This window comes from Melopsittacus undulatus, chromosome 15 (assembly GCF_012275295.1).
Source record: "Melopsittacus undulatus isolate bMelUnd1 chromosome 15, bMelUnd1.mat.Z, whole genome shotgun sequence".
Classification (NCBI taxonomy): Eukaryota; Metazoa; Chordata; class Aves; order Psittaciformes; family Psittaculidae; genus Melopsittacus; species Melopsittacus undulatus.
The window spans coordinates 6,110,360-6,136,649 of NC_047541.1; the positions used below are offsets into that span (position 1 = coordinate 6,110,360).

General features: G+C 46.7%; 1 protein-coding gene across 2 annotated transcripts; it reads right to left on the minus strand.

Moving 5' to 3' along the window:
* Nucleotides 1–519: 519 nt before the first annotated feature.
* NCAPD3 (non-SMC condensin II complex subunit D3) lies at nt 520–26,195 on the minus strand. Of its 2 annotated transcripts, none has more exons than XM_031043452.2 (35): nt 26,125–26,195; nt 25,639–25,787; nt 24,309–24,471; nt 23,564–23,748; nt 22,839–23,021; nt 22,220–22,281; nt 21,893–21,980; nt 20,612–20,745; nt 19,927–19,999; nt 19,214–19,339; nt 18,801–19,053; nt 18,240–18,287; nt 17,986–18,069; nt 15,714–15,787; nt 14,812–14,946; nt 13,922–14,142; nt 12,612–12,803; nt 12,192–12,289; nt 11,952–12,067; nt 10,844–10,951; nt 10,337–10,451; nt 10,134–10,241; nt 8,923–9,161; nt 8,245–8,324; nt 6,914–7,051; nt 6,388–6,521; nt 6,066–6,265; nt 5,752–5,862; nt 5,189–5,344; nt 4,622–4,782; nt 4,170–4,309; nt 3,972–4,049; nt 1,488–1,562; nt 1,323–1,380; nt 520–1,231 (listed from the first exon to the last, which is right to left on the minus strand). In XM_031043452.2, exons 1-35 carry the CDS (start codon nt 26,183–26,185, stop codon nt 1,120–1,122), a joined length of 4,458 nt encoding a protein of 1,485 aa, XP_030899312.1. In that variant the 5' UTR covers nt 26,186–26,195; the 3' UTR covers nt 520–1,119. The 2 variants fall into 2 exon arrangements, with proteins under 2 accessions (XP_030899312.1, XP_030899311.1); XM_031043451.2 differs by having other exon boundaries at nt 18,219–18,287.
* Between the last annotated feature and the right edge of the window lie 95 nt (nt 26,196–26,290).

The window sequence follows — 26,290 nt, forward strand, 5'->3', positions numbered from 1 at the left end:
GAAACTAAGGGCAAATGATGGAATTCCAATGCAGGAGGTAAGTGCCCCTTAAAAGGGCTGTGGCAAAACCACACTCGGCCCCTTTGTCTCCTCTTATGCAGAAAAACCCATTCCCTTGCTGCTGGTCATGCCCGATTGAGACAGTGCAGCATGAATAAAAGAGATTCCATTTCCAAGTTGCAATGAAATCTAGGGCAAGAGCTCTGTAATAGCTTCAGTGAGGTTCATATGGCACCAGAGAGCCTCAGGAATGGTCAGATCCCAGCATTCCCACAGTGTATTTATGATAAACAGGTTATAGAGCACAAAGCCATGCCTGGGACTTACCAGCTTTGATTTGAGTTACTCACATCCTGCTTGCAGTCAAATGAGAGTCTATATTTAAAAGCTGCTGGGTCCAACATTAATTGAAGTGACTGTCTAAAGATACCAGCAACAGAGTGGAAGAGAGTTAGAGGCTGTGGAAATCCATAGGAAAAAAAAGAATTCCTCTGTCAGCTCAGGAGCAGAAGCTGTGGGTGGAATTAATTCCGTAACCATTTATTTTCATAAAATGGAAATCACATAGTTCAAGACTGGAAATATTCCATAGAAAAGAACACGAAGGCTGCTCACACACACAGGAGTTAGCACAACAAATAAGAGGTGCTGGAGCTTGCAATTACCAGATTTAGGGGGATGGCAGTGACAAGCTGGTTTACCTTAGTGCAAATTAAAGCAAGCCTAGCACAGAGCCAGGAGGGACAATGAGGGACTAAGCAGAGCCACTCACTCCCCTGCAAGCTGTGATAAATGCCTTTATTGCTAAGCTGGTGGCCACATTATGCTCTTACTTTTCCAAATGGACAAATTATACATCCTGTGAGCGAGGAGCAAGCCTCCCTTTATACTGCAGCTTGCAGCACTCCATTGAGCTCTGTCAACAGCAGCACTCTATAATATGTACATGTGGTAATGCAGGCTTTGTGTGCCCACTTTCTAGACAGTTTCATGTAAAACCCACATCAGAACAGATAAGAAGGGAGGATGGACGTGTGCCCACAGGGACTTATAAATACAGAGGGAAAGGGACAAACTTCAGGCAACCTGATGATTCTGTACAACAGCTCAGTGAAGGGATCAGTTGTCTGGTTTCAGTGGGGTTCTCCGCTGGGAACGTCGCAGGGGGACACACTGGCTGCTCTTTTTCCTTGCTGGGGATTCTATTTTCCACTTCTGGGTCTGGGAGAGGCTGGAAAGAGGAAGCAGAAGGAGCACTCATTGTAAAGCACATCACCAGTGGGTCTCACTGCCATTGCTGCTTCAGCCCTGCAGTAACTTACACTTCCTCTGGTGAGTTCAAACAGATGATATCTCTTGGCTCCTCCTCAGCCTTCTTCTCTGTAAATAACACACATACTTTCATATGGTAAGAAATGCCATAGATTTGATCATTGGGGTGTTTCCCCCCCCCTCCCCCCCAGGTTAGAACCCCAAAGAGAACTTGCCTGGGCCTGAAGCAGGTGTGTGCATCAAGCTGATGTAACTGACGCCAGCACCAAAAGTCAAGTCATTAATGGTCTCTGAAAGGAGAGGCACAGATTAGAGCGAGCTTGTGACACAGCCTGGGGGCAAGGCACGTGGTACCCAAGTGGCACAGGGTGAGTACATCCAGGTAACCGCAAGCACATCCACAGCAGACCCCAGCACCTCAAAACTGTGCTGAAAGTGCTGGGCTGTGTGCATCAGCTTCACGCTCCAAACTTAGAGCCTTTGTATGGGGAGGAAGCTCATTCAACCACAAGACCTCCTTGTCCTCCCCATGTGGGAGAGCCACCCCTTCCACTGAAGCTCTGCCATCTGTCTCAGCAACACGTTAGATTCAGAGCAGTTGCTTTGCCTTGTCGAGGCACAATATGGGCCCCTGAAGCCTGACAAAGGACCTGAACAGCCGTTCCTTGAGGAGCTGCCTGCAGCCAGACAAGAGGAATCACTTGACAGGGAAGCTAGGTAGAATTTAGCTTGCCTGAATAGGCCAGAGCCGTCAGCTGTCTCTTTGCTGTCATTTATCTCAGGAGAGATGTCACAATATTCAGATTTTACTTTCCTCAACACTCTGGTTTATGCTCAGGTTTCCCAGAACCTTTCGCAAGGGATTAAGGTAGGAAGTGCTTTATAGGACAGGAGCTGGAAACTCTGCTCTAAGGCCTCTCCAGCCTAACTGGGTTTGCCCTTTACTTCCCTGTCCCAGAAGGGAGCCACTGAAGCTCGCAGTGGGAATCCAGCTTGATCTATCTGCCTTAGCTGGTCACTGCATCTCTAGAGACTGACCTGCAAGCATCTTTTGTGCAGTGTGTGCCTTAAGTTACCTTGGTCAATGAGAAGTTTATGTCAGGGGAAGGAAATGGTAGGGCTTCCCATGTAATCAAAGGTGCTGTCTTCACAACGTATGTTGCTGTGCCACCATGAAGCAATCCACACTTGCCCAAAGCCATGTAGGCATCCTCAAAGTAACAGGCAGGAGTTGAGGAGACCCAAAAACAGCCAGCACAGACAAATGAAGAGACCAGACAGTGGTTCTGAACTTCTCAAGTACAAACTGGCTCACAAAGAACTCCAACAGTTCTAGAATGATACACTAGAGAAACAAGAATGCTTTATTTTGACTATCAGCCTACAAGGCCCACCCTGCAGATGGCTCAGCACACTAACTGAAGTGATGACACTGCTCTGTACAGTTTGTCTCCCTGCTGAAGGAGAAGGACATGCACTGCCTTGAAGCAAAGGAGGAATTCAGCCCTAGTACCACTGCAGATTAATGTTCTGCCTCCTTTTTCACCATATGGCACTCAAGAGAAACAGCCGTGCAGGCTTCCAGACAGAGAGCTGGCTCTTCACCATTTCTGCTCTCTAAAAACATGCCCCCAGGTATTTCTGTTGCACAAAGATCATTGCTTGTTGCTCAGGCAGCAAAGAGAAACACTGAGGCAGACAAATCCAGCCACAGAGTGGAGCACGCAGGGAAGAGAAGGGTCAGATTTTCCAGTGGATGCACATCACTGCTGCCTGCTCACACATGGCAGGTATTTGCCGTTCCCTGCTTTGTTGGCTAGATGAGGTTTGCTCTCCTGTGTGTGTGCAGGTCAGGTGCTTGCACAGATAGAGGCAAAGAGTGCAGGCAGACAGCAGTGCCTCTGGCACATCAACCCGTGCCCACAACACTTCACAGCTGCCTAATGAGATACCCATACCCCCAGCTTCACTGGAGGGTGTCAGTGACACGGTTCACACCACCATGGATATGGCCTCAAGGAGGTCAGCAGGGAATTGACGTAAAGGAAGGGATCCACTGCTAGAACTCAGCTCCATTTGTGGAACTGCCTCTCAGCTTGCAGAAAGTGACACTGCAGAATGCTGTAGGCTGGCAGAAAGCATTCCAGTAAAGACTGACTTTGAAGGTCAGGTTTTGAGGGAGGAGCTGAAGCTGCCATGGACACAAGCACAGCAAACTCACAGGCTGTGTATGAGGCTCCTCTCTGTGTATTTGTACATTAGTTTCCACAGCAGAGTGAAAAAAAACCCCTAAATCCTTCTCCAGTGCTCGGTTCTTCCTTAGGGAAGAACACACACACACTCAGAAATGACCCTGCAGGTTATTAATCCCACTTGAGCAGATCTCTGTGTTCTCTTGCAATTGTCACAGCTCACTGCCTGCGCTACAAGCAGGTCGTAGCTCACCCAAGAGCCTTTGTTTGGACAACAGGAGCTTCCTATCTTAGAGCTGAAGAGGACCAGCCCTTGAGTATTTCCCTTACGTCATTCATCCTTCCATTTCAGAATAGTTCTTATTTACTACAAGCCCTCAGATAAATACCCTACAGCTAGCAATGATTCCTTTGCTCTTTAGAGAGCACACAGAGCATGCACTACTACCTCTCTCAGAGAATGAGTGCTCAGCCCCATTAGAAAGGGTTCCTTTGGGTTGTACTTACTTTCTGGTGTGCTGATTGCACGGCCCACCACAGAAACATTCTCTCTTGTAGACTGTTCAGTCAGGCTTTGGAAGGATGCTGGGAACAACAGGGAAATCATTCAAATAGAAACGTGTTCACTCAGAGACCTCCAGGGTCTCACAATCAGGCTCTGTCAACTAAATCTGATCCAATGCCAGTTTGCAGCAGGATCCCTACCGTGCTTGCTGCCAGCTGTGCTCAGTGGAAGTGATGCAGTTGCTAAACTTCCTCCAACACTCTTGCTGCGTTGCTTGCTCCTGGCTTCCATTGCTTTCCTGGCAGAGTTCAGGATGGCAACTGTGCTCAAGGGTGCTGACCTATAGGGAAAAAACCATGACAGAACCAGTCATTGCCTCCTGCAAGCCCAAAGGAGATGAAGTAACCACAGAATAGTTTGGGTTGGAAAGGACCTTAAGACACCAGACTTTGTTGCCCAAGCCCCTGTCCAGCCTGGCCTTGGAGGAAGGGAGACCCCTGTGCCCTCCAATCCCTTCTGATCTTAGACACCAGATGTTTTGGAGATCATGCTGCAACACTGGTGGCTTCCACACCTCTAAGCAAGGAGTGGCTAAGCAAAGCAGTAGCCCTGCAGTGTATCATCAAACGGTCATCCTAACCAGGACCCATACCTGCGACTGTGTTTCAGAGCATCAGCCCTCGGTGTAGCAAACAGAGAAGGCACTGGGGAAGCACTTGATTGAGGTGAGGAGGACTGTCTCCCACTTGTAGGAGACCGAGCATTACTGCTCCAGCCTCCAGAAGGTCCAGTTCTCTCCAAAGACGGAGGTTGCTACAGAAAACAGGAGGAAAGAACATGTCTAACAGTGAATACACCTAAAGTCAGACAAAATGAACCCTTTTATCATCTCTATCACACTGGGAGCAGAGAGCAACACAACATGTAAGCACAGCCAGTGGCAAGTTAGACTTAGCCTTCCCTTTAAATTGAATTCTCTTTACATCAGTTGTTTGCTGCTCCTCTGCCTAACATGTGTTGCTTGTAGTGGTTCTAAGCACATTAAATAACTCTGAAACCAAAGCTTCTGGCAGCAAATGAGAAGAGGGCTGAGAATATTACACAGCCATGCTGTTACAAGTGCTGTAACCAGGTCCACACACATACAGAGCCTGGGTGTGAGCCATACACCAACTTTAGCAGAGGAGGCAGCACATGTACAGTTAATGGCATCACCAACCTCTGCCTGTGCTGTGGAGACTTGCTCTTGGTCTGACTCCTTCTCCCTGGCCAGCTGCTCTTCATACTTCTTCATATCATACTCCAGCTCCGCTGCCAGCTGCTTGTCCACAGCAAAGAAGTCCTTGATTTCATTTCTATAATCCTGCATCATTTCCTGGAGCAATAAGGAATGTTTCAAGTCTTTCAGAAATCTCTTGACTACTGATTCACATCCCCATTCAGATCACAGCTGCTTAAGTGCAAAAGGAAATACCAGTTGGTGGAGCAGAGGTGTTTTTAACAGACTAAGAGTTTCGATTCCAGTTTGTACTTGAGAACATGGAAAAGCTTTCCAGCATTCAGGCTTTCTGCCCACGTTCCACTGAGGAGGCTCACACGTATCACACTGATCCTGATCTAAAATCCCTTCGCCTCCTATGTTAGTTAACACACTGGCAGTGTCACAACATCATATGCCTTATAAATTCCCCTCTAAGAAGGCTGTTCTGTTCCCAGTTGCACATCTAACACATTAAGGCAAGAGAGGAAAAAGAAACCCAACAAGAAAACACTTCCCCTTACCTGGAGGTATCTCATAAGGTCCCGAAGGGCTGGGAACCTCTTCTGCTCCATCAGAGACTTGAGGGCTGTGATTATGGGCACGATGTTTTCTATGAAGTTCTTCTTTTGAACCTTTGTTTGAACAAGGCATCGACAGTTACACGAGGCAATAAAGGAGAAGCCACTCGGTGGTTAGATGAATGGTCTCAGTGAGGAGTTATCACTCCATAGCAAGGGAATTACCACAGTTAAGCCTGCTCTTAACACCATATATATGTACACAGGCTTTTAACCTAAGCAGAGCCTCTCCCCACCCCATATCAAGAGCCACTCACCTGTGAGATGAGCTTTTTCTGTGCCACCTGCATGACAGCATTGGCTATTGCCATTTCATCTTCCTCAGGCTGAATATCTTCATCCAGTTTTGACCTCATAGTTGACAGTTTGATTTCTTTGCAGCTAAGGACTGCAAATGTATCTGAGAGCAGCTCACTGGCTTCCAGGTCCAATGGAAGGACGTTATCCACAAAGCATGCTGGAACACAGAGGGAAGAAATAAGTAGTACACTGAAGGCAGTAAAGACAGGAAGATAACATGGCTGGATTGAGGTTTTACATAGACATCAGTGTGCCAGACTTTAAAGGACAGGCCCTTACCTAGGATGCTGTGGCTGATCTTTGTTGTGATGTTGAACCTCTGCTCATCTGTAAAGTGGTCCAGCAGGAACCTGTAGATAAGCATCCTCTTCTCTTTGTTTTCTTTCCCCTTCAGAGAAAAGAGACTCCTCGCCCTGGGGATGAGCAAGACATATTACCAGGGCCAAGTCACATTATGTGAAGTCACCGAAATAATAAGACTTTCAATCAGCAAGGAATAGTCGAATGTCAATTTCCGGACCCATAAACCTGTTAGGACACCACACACTGCCACAAATCACATGCAGGAGGCCTCCCAGCAGTGTCACAGGGAAGGGAGAGCATTCTGCATCTAACACTGTTTCCCCTGGTTGCTTTCACCCTACTGCATACATAATTACACAGTGCTACAAACACTGTCATAGCATCAACTAGGTTGGAAAAGACATTTAAGATCATCAAGCCCAACCTTTGCCCCAGGGCTGGTAATGATGGGCCAGACAGCCCATCATTTAGCAAAGAGGAGATATGAATGTGCTCAACTGACCGTGCACTCTGGGGGAACCTGTTGTACTTCTCATGCTTCTCATAGCTATTGAAATGGAAGATGCACTCAATGAAGTGTTGGGAGAACATTACAGGATTCCTCTTCAGCAAGAGATGCACCAGGCAGAACTCTCCAAACCTGAAAAGGAGGAAAACAAAGAACTTCACATCAGATAGCTTCTAAAGCCACCCTTGAAACAGCATAGGGTTCACAAGCTATAAAGCAGTAGGGTGGTTTTCCTCTTGCAGTTCTCCCTCAACACCACATTTAATCCTTGCCTGGCTCCATCTGGGCTTGAACAAGGCTACCAGCTCATTGACTTTAAGCCTTTTTTCATGCAGAAAGAGACAGACATTCTCAGCATCCACAATACTACAATTCTTGTGCCATTAAAGAGAGACTGAACATGAATCCAAGCACGAGACTGTTTAAATAACTTAAGTTCCACTGTGGCTGAGGCACAGCACTTAGCACAAAATGAATCACCGAAATCCCTGCAACAGCTGCAAGTCAAACCCAGACATGAAGAACATGGTTTTGTCTGGATGCAGTCACTGAATGCAGATGCAAAGAGAAAGGTTCCCAAAGAAATAACACCATGTTCTTTAGCTGAAGCTCTGGGAACGTGATGCTGCAATGTCACCATCTACTGGAAAGACATTTTTACATCTTCAATTCACTGAAGAGAACATAAAGTGTGAATATGCACTAGGAAGCAATGGCAGGTTGATGGTGCTAGAAACACCAATCTTCAGATTGACTGTTCCAGGGAGAAAGCAGCAGTGTCCAAATCTCCTGTGCAGCACTATCCTTAGGGAAACCTGCCCCATTCCCATTTCTCATGTAACAGAGCAGCTTGAGACTTGGAAACCCACAGAAACATCACAAACATGCACTTAAAGCCAGTGTGCACAAGTCCTCCTGGGTGTCAAAGTATTGCAAACCAAGTGGAAGGCTTAAAAGGAGAATATTTCATCCTACCCCTAAACCAAAACCACCACTCAATACAGAGCCTACTGGAAAACCACAAGGAGAATTTCACCAAGGCTTGCTTCAAAAATTCCTGTTCTCTGGATAACTTGAGAGTCAAAACCAGAGCAGAGCTGCATGGCAAGAACACACAGCTTGCTACTCTGGGTCCTTGGGATGACTTGGAAAGAGGTTCCCCACTCCTTTGCTACCATGGCAGACCCTAAGGCATGAACCACCATAGAGGTGAAGAGGTTAACGGGATCTCTCTCACTGGATCTTTGCTTTGCTTGCTGAAGGTACAAGGCTAGGACTGGGTTTGAGCCCACCTCTGATTTTGAACTCAGAGATGAGCATTTTACCTGGCAATGTCTGGACATGGATCCACCAGGACAGTGACGAAACGGAAGAAGAGACAGTTCTTCCATTTCACAAACTCCTCCTGTAAGAAACAGCAAACAAATCACCTGGATCAGGAAAAGCCTTCAGACTGTTGTCAGGACAGTATCTGATGGAGGCAGCAGAAGATACACCAGGCAGATGAGCAAGGTACCTTCAGCTGGAAGGACACAAAATCAACCCCAAACCACTCCTTTTGGAGTGGACATACAGATGCCACAGATTTACCACAGGTCCCAGTGACAAAGTAGAAGCATCCCAAGGCAAATATGCTCTTCAACAACTCTTGTGGGAGCCAAATGCACTCCAAATCTGCCTTGCCTGGCTTCATATGGATATGGGGAGGGTAAACATCTTGAGCCTTCTCAGTGGGAGAAGAAGGTGCTGCGATGCTCGTTATATTCATTCATACAGGAGTGAAGGGAATTCAGAGAAACAGAAGGTGAGAAAAGAGGTACCCACTGACTAAAGATAACCTCATAATCCAACTGTGTAAAGTGTCCTCGGCAGGATCCCTGCCCAGCTAGCAAAACAAAGCAGGAACAAGACACATACAGTCTTCCTGATGAAGTGTAGATGAACCAAGGTGTAAGCAATGCAGTGGCTGGACAGGCTGTGTGAGACACAGACCCCCTATTTACCTGCAGTAAGTTGGTGAGCAGGATCAGTGTCTGCTTACGGATGAAGGGATGGGGGTCCTTCAGACACAAGGAAATGTTGGGAATGTATCTGTCCACCATGGATGTGTAACGGACACACAGATCACACATGATGATGACAACGTTATTGCGAACGGCCACATCCTGTGACACCTCCAGCTCTCGAGCAAGAGCTGCGATGCATTTCTTGGCCAGATCCTCATGCTGCAAACACAATTTACCTGGGAAACAGGGATGAGATGGTCAGAGCTGTCAAGACAGTCTTCTTCCTAACCACCACAGCCCAGCTTACTGCCTCCTTCGAGTCCAATAGGAGCCAAGAAAGGAATCGGGAAGTCAGCAGGAATAAAGAAGAAACACACATGGAAACCTGATGAGCAATCTGCGCCATCTCTCCAAGAAATGATACTTTGAGGAGTTCTTCCAAACTCCACTTAGACCCTTGGCGTGGGTCTCTATGCCAAATTCCCTCCTTCACAGCAAACTATTTCTGTGTACAGGGTATTATTCAAAGCAGCTAAAAAGAACAGCCCCAGCTGTCATAGGCATAGCAGGGAGACACCCACCTCTGAAAGCATCACTAAACCAACCTAAAATAAACCAGCCTGCATTCTAACATTGCTTCTCCCTGTTTCTAGGCTCTGTACAAAAGGATTAAGCTTCCCAAAGCAGTTAAGGAAAGAATAACGCTGTCTATCTGCAAGAGAAGAGACTTGCTCTTAACCACAGAGGTACTATGAAAGCAGAACTTGCACTTAGTACTCTCCATAATACTGGAGATGCAGATTGAGGCTTCTCTCAAAGTTCTTCCCTCATGCTGAGGAGAACAAGGAGCTGTGTGCAGTCATTCTGCTCTAAACTGCATCAGAAGCACCAAGTTCCCTTCATCCTCTTGCTACATGTAGGAGAATCCTTCAGTCAGCAGCCAACCCAGTATGATTCTGAAGGTCACTGCTAATTGTTGATCACGATTAACACATTAACCACCATGAGAAACAGCCACATGGATGTATTTTTATGGTTGTGGCACTTGTTACCATGGATATTTGCATTGCTAAAAAGCCGTGAGCTGAGGAGATGCCAACACGGAGCACTGTGCCTACAACTGACACAGCTTTCTGAGCAGAACTTGAAGCAGGAAGGCTGGGAATTGGGTATGTGAGGGGCAGCTTCTACTACGGGATGGCACTCACCTAGGGTAATGAAGGCATGAGCTCTGACCACTGATGGCATGGCTGATCCTCTGAACTGGGACAGCGGCTGAGAAGCTGGCATTTCCTCACCATCTGGAGGGCCAGCCACTAGGGAAGAACAGGTCAGGAATGAGAACATGCTCTTCTGGTAAACACTGTTGTCTGAGAGCCCAACACTACAGGCAGTAAGGAGAAAGCCTCACGTTTGTCCTCGCTGACAGGAGAGGCCAGAATGGACTGAATCAACAGGAAGACACGTTTCTCCACCTTGGCTGGACAGAGCTGTGCAGCCTCCCCCAGGAGGTAGAGATGTCTCACCTGCAGAGATAAAGCATCACTGCAGTCAAAAGGCAATGCCTGGGCTGCAAATGAAGTCAGCAGGACTCTGCTGGTACCTCTCCAAAACCAACTTTCAATAACATTGAAATCCACCTCAAAAGCAACCTCTGCGTTTCACACTTACCTCCCAAACAGCTCATCTAAGAAGTATGAGTGGAAGAGCAAAGAAAACCCATGTCATTTTACAACAAACAGATGGGATATCGTACCCTTGAAGCAAGTGCTGATATATAAAACTGTTGGATGCTCACAAATAACAGATTCCAGTGTGTTCACCTAAGTACACACCAGAATTTTCCCATGTAACAGTTACTGGAGTCTCAACTGCACCTCCAGCCTTTGAGCAGTCTGTGAAGGGGAACCAAACATACCAAGAGATCTTCCTGCAGCTGCTTTGCTCCATCCTTTTTGAGGACTATATTCGAGATGTAGCTTTCACAGTTGGATACTAAATCTCCACACACCTGGTTGAGCAGCTCCTGTTCCATAATTAAACAAAATTAATTGGGCACTTCATTAATTAAGCAAAATGGAGCTGGAATATCTGTCCATACATGAAAACCTCATCTGAAAGCACTTACATGCTTTTAATAATCTAGGTGCTATTGAAATCAATCAGACAGGGCCTTGGAGCTTTCAAATGCCTCCTGCACATCAAAGGATGTGTGCAAGTGTCCAAACATCTTGGAGAATCTGGCTTTTAATGATCCACAGGCCTAAGTTTACTTCATTACAGAAATCACAGAGATTTGAAAAGGATTCAAGTGACTGTTTCATGTGCATCCAACACATTTGGGGTTACCTGTGTGAGTTTTCACAGGCTGGCTGGAAAATGCAGCTCTATTCAAATGAAAACACAATGCAAAGAGCTGCCATCAATATTGAAAGAGACATAGAACACAAAGAGAAAACAGTAGCAAGGCAGACCTGCACTGGTTTTAGCTTCTTTGAGACTGTGCTCAGGCTGAGATGTCTATTTTACCTTCTCACTATAGGAGTGAAACAAGCTATGGTATAAGACTGGGGCACTAAAAATGAGCAAGTGATGTGTTATCAGCTCCCTGTTTGGTCCCATGTAAGAGGTCTAGAAAGTATGCGTATGTACAGCAGCTCTGGTACAGAATACTCAGAGCTTACAGTATAAGCCTGTAGCTTCAAACTGGAGTAAGCCTGAGAAATAGCTCCTTTCAAAAGGTACAGCCATAGGTCTCCTATTTCTGTCAGCTCTGACAGAAGGCAAATGCAAGGTATTTCAGGTGGTGGCAGTGGGAAATCCTTCTCAAGAAAGCCAATTTCTCCCAAGTCCATCCATGTAGGATGCTCTCCAGCACAACTGCAGTAAAGCAGGTAAGAGCTGAGCAGAACAGACTCAAGGTGCTGGAGTCAGCTCCCCTTTGTGAAGAGAGTCTAGACTGGAAACAGATAGAGCTCCCCAAAGTGTGAAACAAGCTATTTTAGAAGCTGCCTTTTCAGTCACACCTGTGCCTCCTCCAGCACATCTGCATAGGCATGGCAGAGCTTCTGCAGAGTCTCCACAGCTGGGCTTATCACCTCCAAGGGACACTGAGAATCCCTCAGCCACCTCTTCAGATGATCTGAAAATGACAGAAACACAAAAAATGAGCATTTTCGAAGCTTCCCAAGTGATGGAAAAGAACTAACTGAAGATAGGAGGCATGAAGCCTGCCTTCCTCACTGCAGTTTCTCAGGGCCACTCACCAATCAGCCTCTCACAAGTTGTTTTAGGGAGGTGCTTTGCGACATGACCCATGACACACAGCATATGTCCTGTAGTATCAGTACTTATGTTCTGCTGCCTGAAAAAGAGCAAAGCAGACAAACTCCCATTAAGGAACACCACCAAACCACAGCAGAAAGATCCTTTCCTCTGGGATATGCATTATTAAGGCAGCCCTGTCAAACCAAATGAAAACTCAAAAAGCTTTAGGTAAGAGCTGGTTACTGCACAAACTGCAGGCTATTGCTTGCCTCCCATTGCAGAACAGATTGCCTGAACCAAGAACTGATATCTAAGCAGCAATCTGCCTGGGGAAGGACAGAACATGCTCACTTGTTTTGTTCCCTCTTCTTCACCCCCATCTCTTTCAGGGCAGAATGGAGCTCAAAGCACACATATACCTGCTGACACTGTCCCAGGATTCAATGATCTTGGAGTAATCCAGCTTGGGGGAAGAACGTGCCACCTTAGCAAGCAGCATCCAGGCTGGTACAGCATGCTCTGTTTCCACATGAGACATGATGTTATTAATGAAGGTGGAGGTGAACTTATTCTGTCTGGACCACACATGAAAAGCTTTGTTCACGTAACGGCTGCAGGGGAGAAAGAAGAGAAGTTAAAGAAGGGAACAAACACTTGGCCTTAGGCACTGGCAGTAAAATCCAGCATCCCTATCCAGGATACACTGGGCAACACAACAAAGCTGCTACTGCTTGGCATACCCATGACTTGCAATACATAGGGATATCTAGCACTTATTCACTAGCAGTATTGTCAGTCTTTCAGCTCATTGTCCTGATGCCCTGCAGCCCTGGCACACAAGCATGGAGGTACTGCTCCGTGTCAGTAAGATGCAAGGTCCAACTGATACCATGACTCATCAAGAAAACTTCATTTCAGCAATCTGTAACGGACTTCTTAGTAGCTGTTGCTGAATAGCCATGGATGGAACAGGTTAAACTCACATTAAGGCATCAAAACTTGCTCATTTTCCTCTTTAACACCAGTTATCTACTTCACGTGGAAAGAGTTCTGAGCTCTACCAAGCTGCAAGGCATCCTAAGGTACCATGACTGTGCAAACCATGTTAGAAAATAGCCCAAATGAGAACATTGCCAGTGTCACAGATGGGCAAGGCAGCCCCACCAGCATCTCCTTTTCTATTTCTGAGCAATTATGCCCTGTTGACTAATAAACACACAGCTGCCTTTAACCAATGTTGTGTCCTTGTCATACTGTGTGTCATGCCAGTTCTGCTGTTTCTTCCCACAGCATTCTACAAAAGGCAGAATAATTCTATTTGTCATAAGACAAGTAACATATTGTACATCAGAATTAATACAGGGCGATGTTCTCTTTTCTTTATATATCCTCTCTTCTGTCGTCACAACACCTCCATCTGACTTAAATAGTCATGCTGCTAGCAACACGTCAAGAACAGCACGCACTGCTCCTGTGTGTGAACACTGGGGTGCAAGGACAGAGCACAGGTAACGAGAGCAGCAAGGGAAAACACTTGACACAAAGGAAGATTGCACTTTTCTCACCAGCTTGGCTGTGCTGGGAAAGCTGCATATCCTAATGGGAGTCCAAATAACAGTACTGGATTTTGGACCTGAATGTTGACGTTCTAAAGGCAATAGAAGCATCTGAGGCATCGAGCAAAGGGAAAAGCCAACAGAGCTCATGGTGAGGGGAAAAATGCACTTACTTGAGCTCCTGGTTGTCTGAAGCCAGGAGGGTGAGGAGATCCCATGCCAGAGCCTGATTCTCATCATCACTCCTGAATTTATCATAACGTTTTATATGTTGCAACAAGAGCTGATCAAGGCAATCCAAGGCCTTTTCTTGGACAGAACTCTCCGAGTCCATCACAACAGGCACCACTCCATTTAACCAGGCCTTCTGCACTAGAGCATTATTGTGCTGAGACTGAGAGAAACGCAATGTTGGGTTAGAAACATCTTTAAACGAGAAGATCAGCAAAGGCCTAGGAACCTCCAGATTCAGATTGCTAAGTGAATCTTTATAAATGCCAACATATTGCTCAACTAGCAATAGGATAAGGGAACTTGCACCTCCTTGACACCACAAGGTATTTGATCATAGCTGGTGCTTCTGCTGAAGTACTGTAACACTTTGGTTTGAAACCCTATAAATAGTTCTCACAGTATCACAATAAAGCTGTACAGCAGATGATCTAACACTAAAAAAACAGCTTTGCTTAATATAAACCCTGGGCTCCAAGTTACTAACCCTTTGTGAATAAATAGAAAAGCAAAATATTGCAGTGCTGTCATCTCCCCTTTGCATTTTAGTGGAGTGATTCACTTTTTCTTTCAAACTGGAGAAGGCCAGCCACATAAACATTTTCTCCATGACACAGAGATCAACACCCAGGGAAAAGAAATGTTTCCAACAGTTGGAAGCACCCTGCAGCAATCACAAGTATGTGTAAGAATGAATCACGACTTCCAAGTCAAAAGGTAACAAAAAATACTAAGATGAAATTCACTGAATGAACAACTGACACAGAGCACATTTGTCTGTTGTCTCCTTCTTTTAACTCACATTTTGCTCAGCTGTGCAAGAATCACTCACCAGGAGGAGCTCTGTTATAGACTGCAAGGCCTGCTTACGCACAGAGACAGCAGGGTCCCGGCAGCGGTCCTGAAGGATGCACAAATCCTCTGCAGTGCAAGGGATCACTTGGTGCTTCAGGATGTTCATGAAAACCTGGAAGTTGGAAATACAGGCCATGTGCACCAAGTAGCCAACCAAAACTACAACCCACCCCTAGCAACTTGAAGCAGAGCTGAATTTCCCTCAGCCAGAGCCAGACGTCACATTCACAATTTATGGGTAGTGGGTGCAGAGATGTAGAATGAAACAAAACACATCTTTTCAGTCATTGTGCTCTTGAAACAGCATTTGTATAGAGCAAATGTCACTATTTCCCCTTGAAAATAACAGATCTTTGTATGAACCATGTTTGTTATCTGGGAAGCTCGAATCAGGGGGAAGAACTGGGGTGCAGAGGACCAACAGAGGAAGGTGGTTTTTAAAAGGACGAGATCTTTGCTGAAGCACATCTCTTTAAAAGCTAATGATTTCATTAAATAAAGGGAGCAATAAGCAAAGCATCCCTCAAAAAGAGCCTGGCTATAACCCAATCTCTTTGATAACAAGGTCAAAACAAACTAAGCAGCTAATCTGCTTCAGTTTCCAAGGAAGTCACTTAATTGAAATGCCTGTTGACATTTGCAAAGAGCCTCTCTTCTAAATGAGGGCTAAGAGAAGCCAGCAAGAGTCCTAGAACAATCTCCCATCATTATGCTTACATTATTTACTGATCAGGAGCTAGCAAACAAGATCTTTCCAAGGCCTGGAGGCACTGTGCAGGAATAGCAGGAAGCTACAGGGTAAAGTTGCAGAGTTCCCTACAGTACTATGGCCTCATCATTTGTATGAGTGTTGGGGTAATCAAGCAGAAGCCATCCCACCTGCAGAGCGGATTTCCTCACGTTGGTTTTCTCATCTCCAGCTCTCCGTCTCAGCATGGCCATGACTTCTTTCCCTATCCAAAACAATGACAAGAAGAAGTGAGCCATTGGGTAGCACTGCCACGCCGTGCAAGGAGGAGCATGGCTCCCAACTCAACTAAGCAATTTGTTGCCCGAGACTTCCAGGTCTGAACCCAAAGCAGGTTAATAGACTTGTAAGCAGAGAGCTTTGAATGCCTACAACCTTTTGTGAGTTATGCCTCAGAGCTCCACACAGGATAAAGGGTTAATGCATGAACGGCTGTGTCTCCTAGAGTGGAAATGACTCCATTTATGAGCCAAATGAACTCCTCGAGGCTGCAGAAGGCAGCTGCAAAGAACCCAAGAGAAGGAAACAAGAACACATCTTCCCACTCTGCACATCAAATGAGGCCTCAGATTTCACTTTCCATAGCCACAGTCGTACTTATTTCTGCATGTTCTCAGGAACAATACATAATGGAGTTTATTAAATGCCACACAAATGAACACACAGAGCCACAAACAATTGCTTAGCACATTTAAATCATTCAAACGGGCTAGTGACAAGCTGGCAACCCTGACTGATGCTTTTTACTATTGCTTTTAAGGTTTCTATTTAATGCTGTTTGTTAGATTTCTTACAGCATCAAGGAAGGTTTGCCCAAGATATGGCAAATGTGGGGGGCTGTAGCAAGAGATCCACGTGGAGGTCCACTCTGGTGCCATTAATAGGATTAATCAAAAGTAGTTGGAAAAGGGACTTCAATCTTAACAGGTGGTTAACTGCAATCACACCTTCCTCCCGAGAACAGCTTGACAGAAAAAGAACCTTTTCAGCACCAGATTTTGCCATTAAAACACACCAGCTCTTGTGAAGGTGACCAAATGTGTGAGAACAATCCCATTTTGCCAACTGACACTGATCTGACTCCCAGTGACATAAGAAGGAGGAAAACCAACCCCAAACCAACCCACCAAGCTGAATGGCTGAGAATTACCAAGGGAGCACCAATGTTTGCATGCTGTAACTCTGCAGCACCCTGCAGATTCCCCCCCCCCCTTCTTATCTCTGCCCTTGTGCAGTCAGCACATTCTGACTGTCCTCAACTAAGATTCATTTCACTTCTCCAATATGAGCTCTTTGGTCTCCACAGAAGGGCAAGATTAGCCCAAGCAGAAGCCAAACACAAGTGTGTGCCAGACAGCTTTGCTAATGCATCTTGACTGACTCAGAGGTCCTGTATTCCAGCGATCCTCTTGAGCCCAATACAGCCCTTTCTAATCCAATCCTTTCCTGAAGTTGTTCTACCACGTGCCAAATGTAGGCTCAGCTGGGTATTGGATACAAAGCCAGGCATCCTCTGCTACAAGGAGCCTGCTACACAGGGAATACACAATACCTTAAGTGGCCTGGAGGACTTTTCTATCTGAGAGAGCAGATTAATGACATTTATCAGGGCAACATTTTAAAGGAAAGCTTTCAATGGAAAAGACTGGAGCCTGACTCGTGGAGATAGGGAGAGAGATCCCATGTGAAGCGCAGCATGAGGCGCGTAACAAAGCCACAAATGCAGGATGTGAACCAAGCCGCCTGCTGAATTGTTCAAGGGAGGTGAGCAGCAAGAACTCAGAGCAGAGATACTGGCACAGGCCTAAAGGTTAGGAAGAAAAGCTTTTAGACTGAAGAGGGAAAGAAAGAAGAGATTCAAAGAGCCACAAAAGTTGATTTCACGCTATCAATACATTAGAACCGGCTGCTTGCCATTCTGCATCCATCTGCCTCACCCTTGGCTTTCAACTCCAGCCAATTCCTACTGCTGCAGAGAAGTGAATTCTTCCCTACTTAAGTCCTACTCAAAGGTGCTGGGGTTTATATGGCAAAAATATATTAGTTCTTTTGGCACTGAAGCAAGAGATGTAATTACCCTTATACCTATGGAGTTCCAAGTAATATACCCCATCCTTTTTGGAAAGGATACGTTACCTGCTTTGCCATGAGAGCTACCACTAGATTCATACCAAGCAACATCACCATTTCAAGATTACATGTATTTGTCAGACTTGAGTGGAAACAGGATTTCTTTATAGCTGCCACTTCTACCCCTTCATCACCCAGAAGTGGTTTTTTAACAGCTCTACAGAAAACCCTCTGCTTCCTTTGAGAAATGGACAGTGAATACACTTCAGAAGGCCTAATTTGAGTGAAGTCTTTGAAAAATCACCTGAAAAGGCACGTGTGTTTTTGACATACCATCAAGCCCAGCAGCGCTGCTGTTGTCTGTCAACTCAATGGTTTTGAACGTGGGCAAGGTCTTCTGTGGATGGCTGGACACAGCTGAAAGGGAAGTTCAAGGTTTAAGAGCTCAAAAGGCAGATGCTCACCCAGCAAGATGCTTCACTGTTACATAGACGCATGCATGCCTTAGGCTTTACAGGGATGCATATGCACAGAACATGGCATGCCAAAAAAACCCAGAGACTTACTAGAAGAGAATAGCTCTGTACCTTCTGCACTGACTGTCAAACTCCCAGTGTCCGTGTTTGCTTCCAAGACTGTGAGGCCAAAAAAGAAAGCAAACAAGATAAATAAATGATGTCTTTTAATTCCAGATGTTCTGTCCTTCCAAATTGTTTTCAGGCAACTCATCTAACTGTAGGATGCCACATGCATATCTCTGAATTGAGCCATCTGGCCTTTACAACACCTGAGGGAGTTCAGAATGCCAGTCAGGAGCACACAGCTTCACAGGAGCAAAAGGCAACTCGTGAATCAAGCAATTCTCAGGCAAGAACGAACATATTTTTTTCAGTGAGCAATTTCAATCATCTGCAAGCGTCTTCCAAAGGTATCTCATATGGAGGCATCTATTTAGAACTGGCTCGTGAGAATGAATCCCTTCCAAATATAAGGCTTCATGAGTAACAAGACTCATTTCTTACTTCTCATCATGACACAATACACAAGGATGAGCAGATCTAACTTCCTGACCACCAGCTCTCTTATCTCCCAGTAGTTATTCCCCACAGTTCAAGAAATACCCCCCCATCTGATCCATTAATACTTACAGCTTTGTAATAAGTCCCGGATGCTCTCCAAGGTAGTAGCAGCTTTCATTTCAAGACACTGGGCAAAGCTGCTTAAAGCTCTGCTACGGACCACGGGTGCTTTGTCTGAGCAGCGCCCAAACACCATCACCTGTACTAAAAACTTATGCTTTAGAAACTTCTGCTGGTCCAGGGACAGGGAGGTGTCCACCTTCCTCTCTGGCACATCCAACAAAGCTAAGGCTACATCGAGAGCGAACACCCTGTAGGCAATCTGTTGGGAAGAAAAAGCACATTGTTAATGGAAGCAAAGCCACAGGAGTGGTCTACTCCGTGCCTTTAGGTACCAGTAGTAACAGCAATGCTATTCGGAACCCTTCAGCTTCAACCTGCTGCTGCACCTCAAGCCTGGAGCATCAAGGAGATGGACTTACTTTAGCGTTGTGGGAGTATTTGTAAAGCCAGGCAATGAAGTTGGCAAACTCTACGTTAGGGAATTTGCTCAGCAGAGTCACCAGGGCCTGTGCAGCGTATGTGCGGTAATCAGCCTTGTCTGGGACCTGAAAAACAAGGGCAAAGCCATGCTGTGGCATTTCCACACTCTCCCCCACAGGGAAAGGCAGAGCTTGGATTAAATCCAGAGCGAATATTTCTACCTGACTGTCCTCAGATGGGTACCTAGGCCAAGAGCTCTCAGCACAGAATGGTTTGGGTTGGAAGGGACCTTAAAGACCATCGAATTCCAACCCCCCTGTATTAACAGGGATTGAATCTCAACAAATCCCAATCTCCAAGAACCTTTCTAATCATGTGGGCACCAGTGAGCATCCAGGCTCACTTTTGCTCTCCAACATAATTAGATTAATGTAAATCACATATTTGAACAGGATGGGTTAAGAGTTGCCCTTCATCAGCTAGCTCAGACAATGGTCTTGTATTAGAATCAAGCTTCATTTTCCCCTCCCAACAGTGTGGTAAAGAAACAGCACATTTTGGAAAGGTCACAGTAGGGTACAACCACTTGGAAATGAGTGGGATAGAGCTCACCCCCAGCATTCCCATAAGCTGTTTTAAGACCTATATACTTATTCTCAGATACTGCCACCCATCAGTTCTTCAGCTCCAGAGGTAACAAAGCTCAGTGTACCTTGGTGCAGATATGTTGCAGTAATATGCGAAGAACTGGAAAAGCAACTTCTTTCAGCTCATCCACTACTGAGCTGCACAAAGGAAAAGCAGATGTTAATAAGGCTGAGTTTAGAAGACAGCAAAAGTGAAGTAAATTCCTTTTGGAATGCATTTCAAAAGTCAAGGAGTGCAAGAAGATATGGGCATGGCAGACCTACTGTCGGCATTAACCTGCCTTGCAGGTAGAAAACAGGAAAAGCTTCTTTGTTTTCAGTCTACTCACTAGATGTTGTCTGGGGATCTCTGCACAAACTACACTTTGCAATCACAGAGATCCCCAATAAACACAGGCAACACACCTCTTTAAAGCAGGAGAATACAAAGAGCTGTGACATGAGCTCCATCATCATCTTCCCCTCCAAATACTTTGTACTAAACCACAAGAGCTGAAAAGCTGACACAAAGCAAAATAGAGAAAGTGATGCCTTCTACTCAGTGCCACATCTCTGTCAAACAGCACCTCTGCCAGCAAGTTCAGTAAATTCCCATTACAGACATTTTAATTAAGCCTCATTTGCACAACCAACTTCAAAGCCAGGGCCAGTTCTTGTCATCCCTTTATCAAGCAAACAGTAAAGCAAGGGCATGCCAGAAGAAAGAGCAGACCTACCCAGGCAGGGTAGTGCCAGAGCTCTGTACTTCACCTGATAAATTTAATAGCCTGATTCCTGGCACTGATCACAGCTGATGTGATGGCAAGGACTGCAAACCTGGAGCCTGCACCACCTTCCAGCATCAGAATGACACTGAGGAGCTGCTGGAAGACACAGCGGAGAACCTGGAAAGAAAAGGTTATTCTCAGGTTTAGTTCAGCAGCAACCAGAGCCCGTGGATAAGCATTCTGGCCAGGTTTATGGAAGAATTCCAAACCAAACAAGCTTACATCCAAATGACAGAACCTGCAAAACATGACTCCCAGAAGAGTAATTCAAAGAGGATCCCTTCATTAATAAACATCTTTCCCAACTGGGATGTTCTCATTCCAGTTCAGCAAGGCATGTTTCCGAGGTTCTCAACCTTCACCATGCACATGATATCGAGCTGCTGAGCTTTGGGCTGTGCTCATGTCTAAGGGCTTCCTGAAAACATCAACAGATATCCCCCTCCCCAAAGTAGTGGAGTTGAATTTGCCAGAAACATTTGGGATTTGAGGAAATTCACTGGTGTTCGCACAGAAATGTTTTGAAGCTTCCTCCCTGCCATACTTTTGGGATCACAGAGTACCTTGTTATCCCGGCACACTCTGAGCAGTCAAACAGGAGAGGCATGGATGTCCTGACTAGGCAGACACTAATGCCTAGCTTGTTAGCTCAGAGCTAATTCAGATGGGTTTACATAGACCCACAAACACAGCAGCACAGTCACACCCAAAGCTCAAAAGCCCCATCCACAGGAGCAGCACAGGTAAGCGAGATGACACAGTGTGCTTGGCAACAAAATCAGACCTGCAGACACATTCCTAATGGAATGGGATGTGCCAGATGACAGTGTTCTCTGCATCAGAATCAGCCCTGCTCACCAGCATCTGCACATAACACTGACATCATGCTTTGCTGCTGCACAACCCAGCACCGCAGCATGGTACAAGCAGTGCTGGAGCTCCACCTAGCAGGAAACAAAAGCATTCCAGCAAATGCAGGAACCTGGAATTCTCTTTAAGATACAGAGAACTCTATCCTCTGCTCTGGATTCACCTGCCACAAGAATCACTAGAGCACAGAACTCAACACTCACAAAACACATTGTTATACAAGTCAAAGGAATAAGGGCTAGAATGGAAAATAGCATCTTGCCTCTTACCCAGCAAACACATGCACAAAGAGTAAAACCAACTGGAGAAGTAAAACACATGCAAGCACAAAGGACGTGCAGAGAAGGAAACAAACCACTGCAGGGAGGATTTTAAGGGTTTTGTTAACTGTTACCTTATCTTCTGAACTATGCAGAGGGGAGCACAGTAACCGCACCCCGTAATAGGCCAGCTCGGAGATGTACTTGGCTTTGTCAACATCCCTAAGCAAAAGGAGGCAAAGAGATGTCATCATCTCTCATCACAGAAGCATTTACTACAATTACTACAACTAAACGTGCTCACTGACTGGAACACATTCAATATTCACTAGGTGCTATTTCACGTTAGCTAGGGGGAACATGTTTTAATTATCTTTAGTGAAAGAAAACCCTGATTTCATTGTCACATCAGCAGGTTAACACCAACAGAACCCCCTAAGCATCCAGAATTCTTTACTCACATTGCTGATGAAAACTTGAACTCCTGTACCACTGGCTCAAAGTTTGTCACTTCAACAAAGACCTGCAAGGGAAGAAAGCCAAGCTTAGCTCATTCACAAGCAGGGAAGATGTGCAGGTCTGCTGGAGGTCAGACCCTGCAGAACTCATGTCTGTATTTCAAACCACAGCACTTTCCTTGAAGCAGGACATGAGCAGAGCCACCAGCTCAGTACCATGTGTATGGTGAGGGCTGAGCACCTTGGAACCAAACACCATCTGCTGAGCATAACAGACATGGAGCAGGCACCCCACTCGGAGAGAATCCCAGACTGTTTTGGGTTGGAAGGGACCTGAAAGCTCACCCAGTTCCAACCCCTGCCATGGGCAGGGACCCCTTCCACTGGAGCAGCTGCTCCAAGCCCCTGTGTCCAACCTGGCCTTGAACACTGCCAGCGATGGGGCAGCCACAGCTTCCGTTCAACTCATCCCAGTGTCCCATCACCCTCATAGGGAAGAGCTTCTGCCTAAGAGCTCATCCCAGTCTCCCTTCTGGCAGGTTATAGCCATTCCCCTTATCCTGTCCCTACAGGCCCTTGCAAGAAGTCCCTCTCCAGGTTTCTCATAGCTGAATCCCATTACCTGCAGGAAGTTTTGCACACACTGAGGTTTTTCTTTGAGGGGGAACTTAGGTAGCAGTCTCAAGATGTTTTTGAGCAGAAAGAAGATTGCATTGCGAACTTGAAGGAGGTCATCTGTTGAAAAGTAAACATTTTCATCATCCTCTTCCTCTTCCTCCTCCTCTTCCTCTTGGATCTCTTCCATCTATATTAGTAGAAAAGAGAAACAGCACCATCTTGCCCCACAGCACTGGTGGGTCTCTTGCACATTTCAGTTTTCAGGCTACATCCTACATGATTTCCCATCCCAAATGTGGAATCTTTTCTTTCAGACAAACCAATACACTTAACAGAGGGAGTCAAAACCCCCAACCAATCAAAAACCAGACAGGAAGATGAAAGCTGGGTACAAAACCAGAAAGTGCCAACATAGCCTATTCTTGTTGTGAAGGACAAAGTCCATCAGACTGAACACTAACTTGAACCCTCTTGAGGAAGCTCATACAAATTGGTTTCTCCCTCTGCTCCTGAGCTTTCTCACAACGTGCCACACACATCATTAGATTTCTGAAATTCCTACTAAGTAGAGGACCAACAGCACAGCTGAACTGGTGAACGAAAGGGTAGGGATGGAAAAAGGGGTGAAAAAGAGGAAGAGCATCACACTGCCCTCGAGGTGAAATAGTCTGCCAACAACTTGCTTATTAATAGTGATTTATATCTGAAGAGATTACACAAACATCTTACATGGGAGGGGCCATTCCTGCGTGGTTTGCTTTTCTTTCTGTTTCTCACTGCAGTGGTCTGAGAGTTTTTAGTGCGCATCTTCTTCCTCTTCCTGGCCACACCTGGGTCCTGAGGCCAGCATTTTGTCAGGGCGTAAAGGCACTTATCAAACATCACTTGGTGCAACAGCTGGTTAATTATACTGCCTGCCCAGGAGAGACAACATCAGCATCTTCCACACAAAATACAGACAGCATCAAATCATCTGGCCAGCTTCCTGCTTGCTTTGACAGCCAGAAAACTGATTGCTAGAACACTCTTAACTGTTGGTTATCTTACACAAAAACTATTATTTTCACAAGTGAACTTGTCCTAAAGCTTCACAAAGTGAAATCCTCTCTAGTTACAGAGCAGGAACAGGAATAAGCTTCTGCTTTCACTGTGTGCTACTGTCTAAGCAGAGATACACAATTTTAGCTCTGTGTACCATGCAGACTCCTCAGTCCACCTTGTCACAGAGCTACTAAGAAGATGCACAGCAGCACAGACACAAACTGACACCTTCAAGCCACTTTGTGACCAGTGACCAAGCTGCTATCAGGCTGAACACTCAAACCATCCCTGGGTTTGATCCCCAAGAATTTGAGCAAGATCAAGTAGACAGCTTCAAGGCCATCACTTGCCCCACCTGGAATTCTTCTAAATGAAAGCTGATTTAGCCTGAATGATGCTTTATCCTACAATCAAGAGTACAAACATTGCTCACCTGGGATTTCCAGCAGTAAGAAGTACAACCCAGCTGCATGGAGAGCAAAAACCCTCTTCTGTGCGTTAGCTTGCTTGTGCTGGCCTGCTTGGACAAAGTGATGTAACACAGCCACTAGAGCGGCAGGAGAGAAGTTCTCTTCAGCAAATATGGACCAGACGTTCTGAGGTGAAACACACAGGTAAGAGTGAGAAATACCACCATGGTGTAACTCTGCACAAGTGTTACTGTTCAATTTTTAACATATCCCACTGCAAACAACCCCCTACATATGTTTAAAGGCATGTTTTAACAATTCTGCCATAAACATATAATAATCATAGAACTATAGAATGGTTTGTGTTGGAAGGGACCTTAGAGCTCACCCAGCTCCAACTCCCTGCCACAGGCAGGGACCCCTTCCACTGGAGCAGCTGCTCCAAGCCCCTGTGTCCAACCTGGGACTGAGCACTGCCAGGGATGGGGCAGCCACAGCTGCTCTGGGCACCCTGTGCCAGCGCCTCAGCACCCTCACAGGGAAGAGCTTCTGCCTAAGAGCTCAGCTCAGTCTCCCCTCGGGCAGGTTAAAGTCATTCCCCATGGCCTGTCCCTACAGGCCCTTGTCCCAAGCCCCTCTCCAGGTTTCCTGCAGCCCCTTTAGGAACTGGAGCTGCTCTCAAGTCTCCCCTTCAGGAGCCTTCTCTTGTCCAGGCTGCCCCAGCCCAGCTTTCTCAGCCTGGCTTCAGAGCAGAGCTGCTCCAGCCCTCACAGCAGCTCCATGGCCTCCTCTGGCCTCACTCCAACAGCTCCACGTCCCTCTTGTGCTGCTGCCCCAGGGCTGGATCAGGGCTGCAGGGGGGTCTCACAGAGCACAGCAGAGGGGCAAGATCCCCTCCCTGAGCTGCTGCTCACGCTCTGGGGGTGCAGCCCAGCACACAAGGGGGGTTCTGGGCTGAAATGCACACTGAAGCCAGGTCATGGGGAGCTTCTCCTCACCCAGCAGCCCAAGTCCTTCTCCTCAGGGCTGCTCCATCCCATCTCCCCCAGCCTGTGTTTGTGCTGGGGAGCATCCTGACCCAAGGGCAGGAATTTACACTTGAACTTCAAGTGTGAAAAAGCTTTAACAATTATGCTATGGTATATAATACTATATAGAGTCTACATGATGTTATACTATATATGACCTGGTATTTCTTACCCATGGGAATACTTTCCCTCGGAAGCATTCCAGCACATGTAACAAGGATTGCTTAGGGCTGCTGTAGAGTATTTTGCACGTTCCCATGTGGGACAGCCCTGAACACCTGCACAGCACCAGGGCCCACCTTCATGGTACCAGTGGCATCCTCACCTTCTTCTGGTTCTCATCAGCAAACCCCAACAGGGCCTGGTGAAGACAGCTGAAGACATCAAGTCCATCGCTGGTGATCTCCTCTACAATGCCGGGATCCAGGGGCTCAGTCTCAGTGAAATCCAGATCCCAGACCGTGTCCACCCAGACTAAGGGGAAATAAAAGGGGGGGTTATAAGCACCGTATGTGCATATCAACCCCTTATACCGCCTCAGGCTCCTCACATGCACCTCAGATAACACCCAGAGGCCCCCCAAAGGCTCTCAAAGGCCCCTCAGAGGCCCTCGCAGCCCTCCCAAAGACCACCAGAGCCCCACCGAAGGCCACCAGAGCCCCACCGGAGGCCACCAGAGCCCCACCGGAGGCCACCAGAGCCCCACCGGAGGCCACCAGAGCCCCACCGGAGGCCACCAGAGCCCCACCGGAGGCCATCAGAGCCCCACCGGAGGCCATCAGAGCCCCACCGAAGCCGTCCCGATCCGCACCTGATCCAACCTCCCGCAGCCTGCACCGAGCCAGCGCCCGCACCAACTCCTCGGCCGCCATCACCCTCAGACCGCCCCCGCCGCCGGCCTTACGAACCGACCAATCGCGTGCCGCAGCCGCTCCCCGCAGCCAATCAGCGCCGCGCTCAGCGCGCCTGCGCCCTGC

Excerpts from the sequence above, each read along its gene's own strand:
- NCAPD3 (XM_031043451.2), bottom strand. The coding sequence starts at position 26,185 with ATGGCGGCCGAGGAGTTGGTGCGGGCGCTGGCTCGGTGCAGGCTGCGG. Across the intron at positions 9,162-10,133 it reads TCATGCCTTCATTACCCTAG|GTAAATTGTGTTTGCAGCAT; the intron begins GTGAGTGCCATC and ends CCTGTTTCCCAG. Across the intron at positions 4,050-4,169 it reads CACAGCTGGCAGCAAGCACG|CATCCTTCCAAAGCCTGACT; the intron begins GTAGGGATCCTG and ends TGTTGTTCCCAG.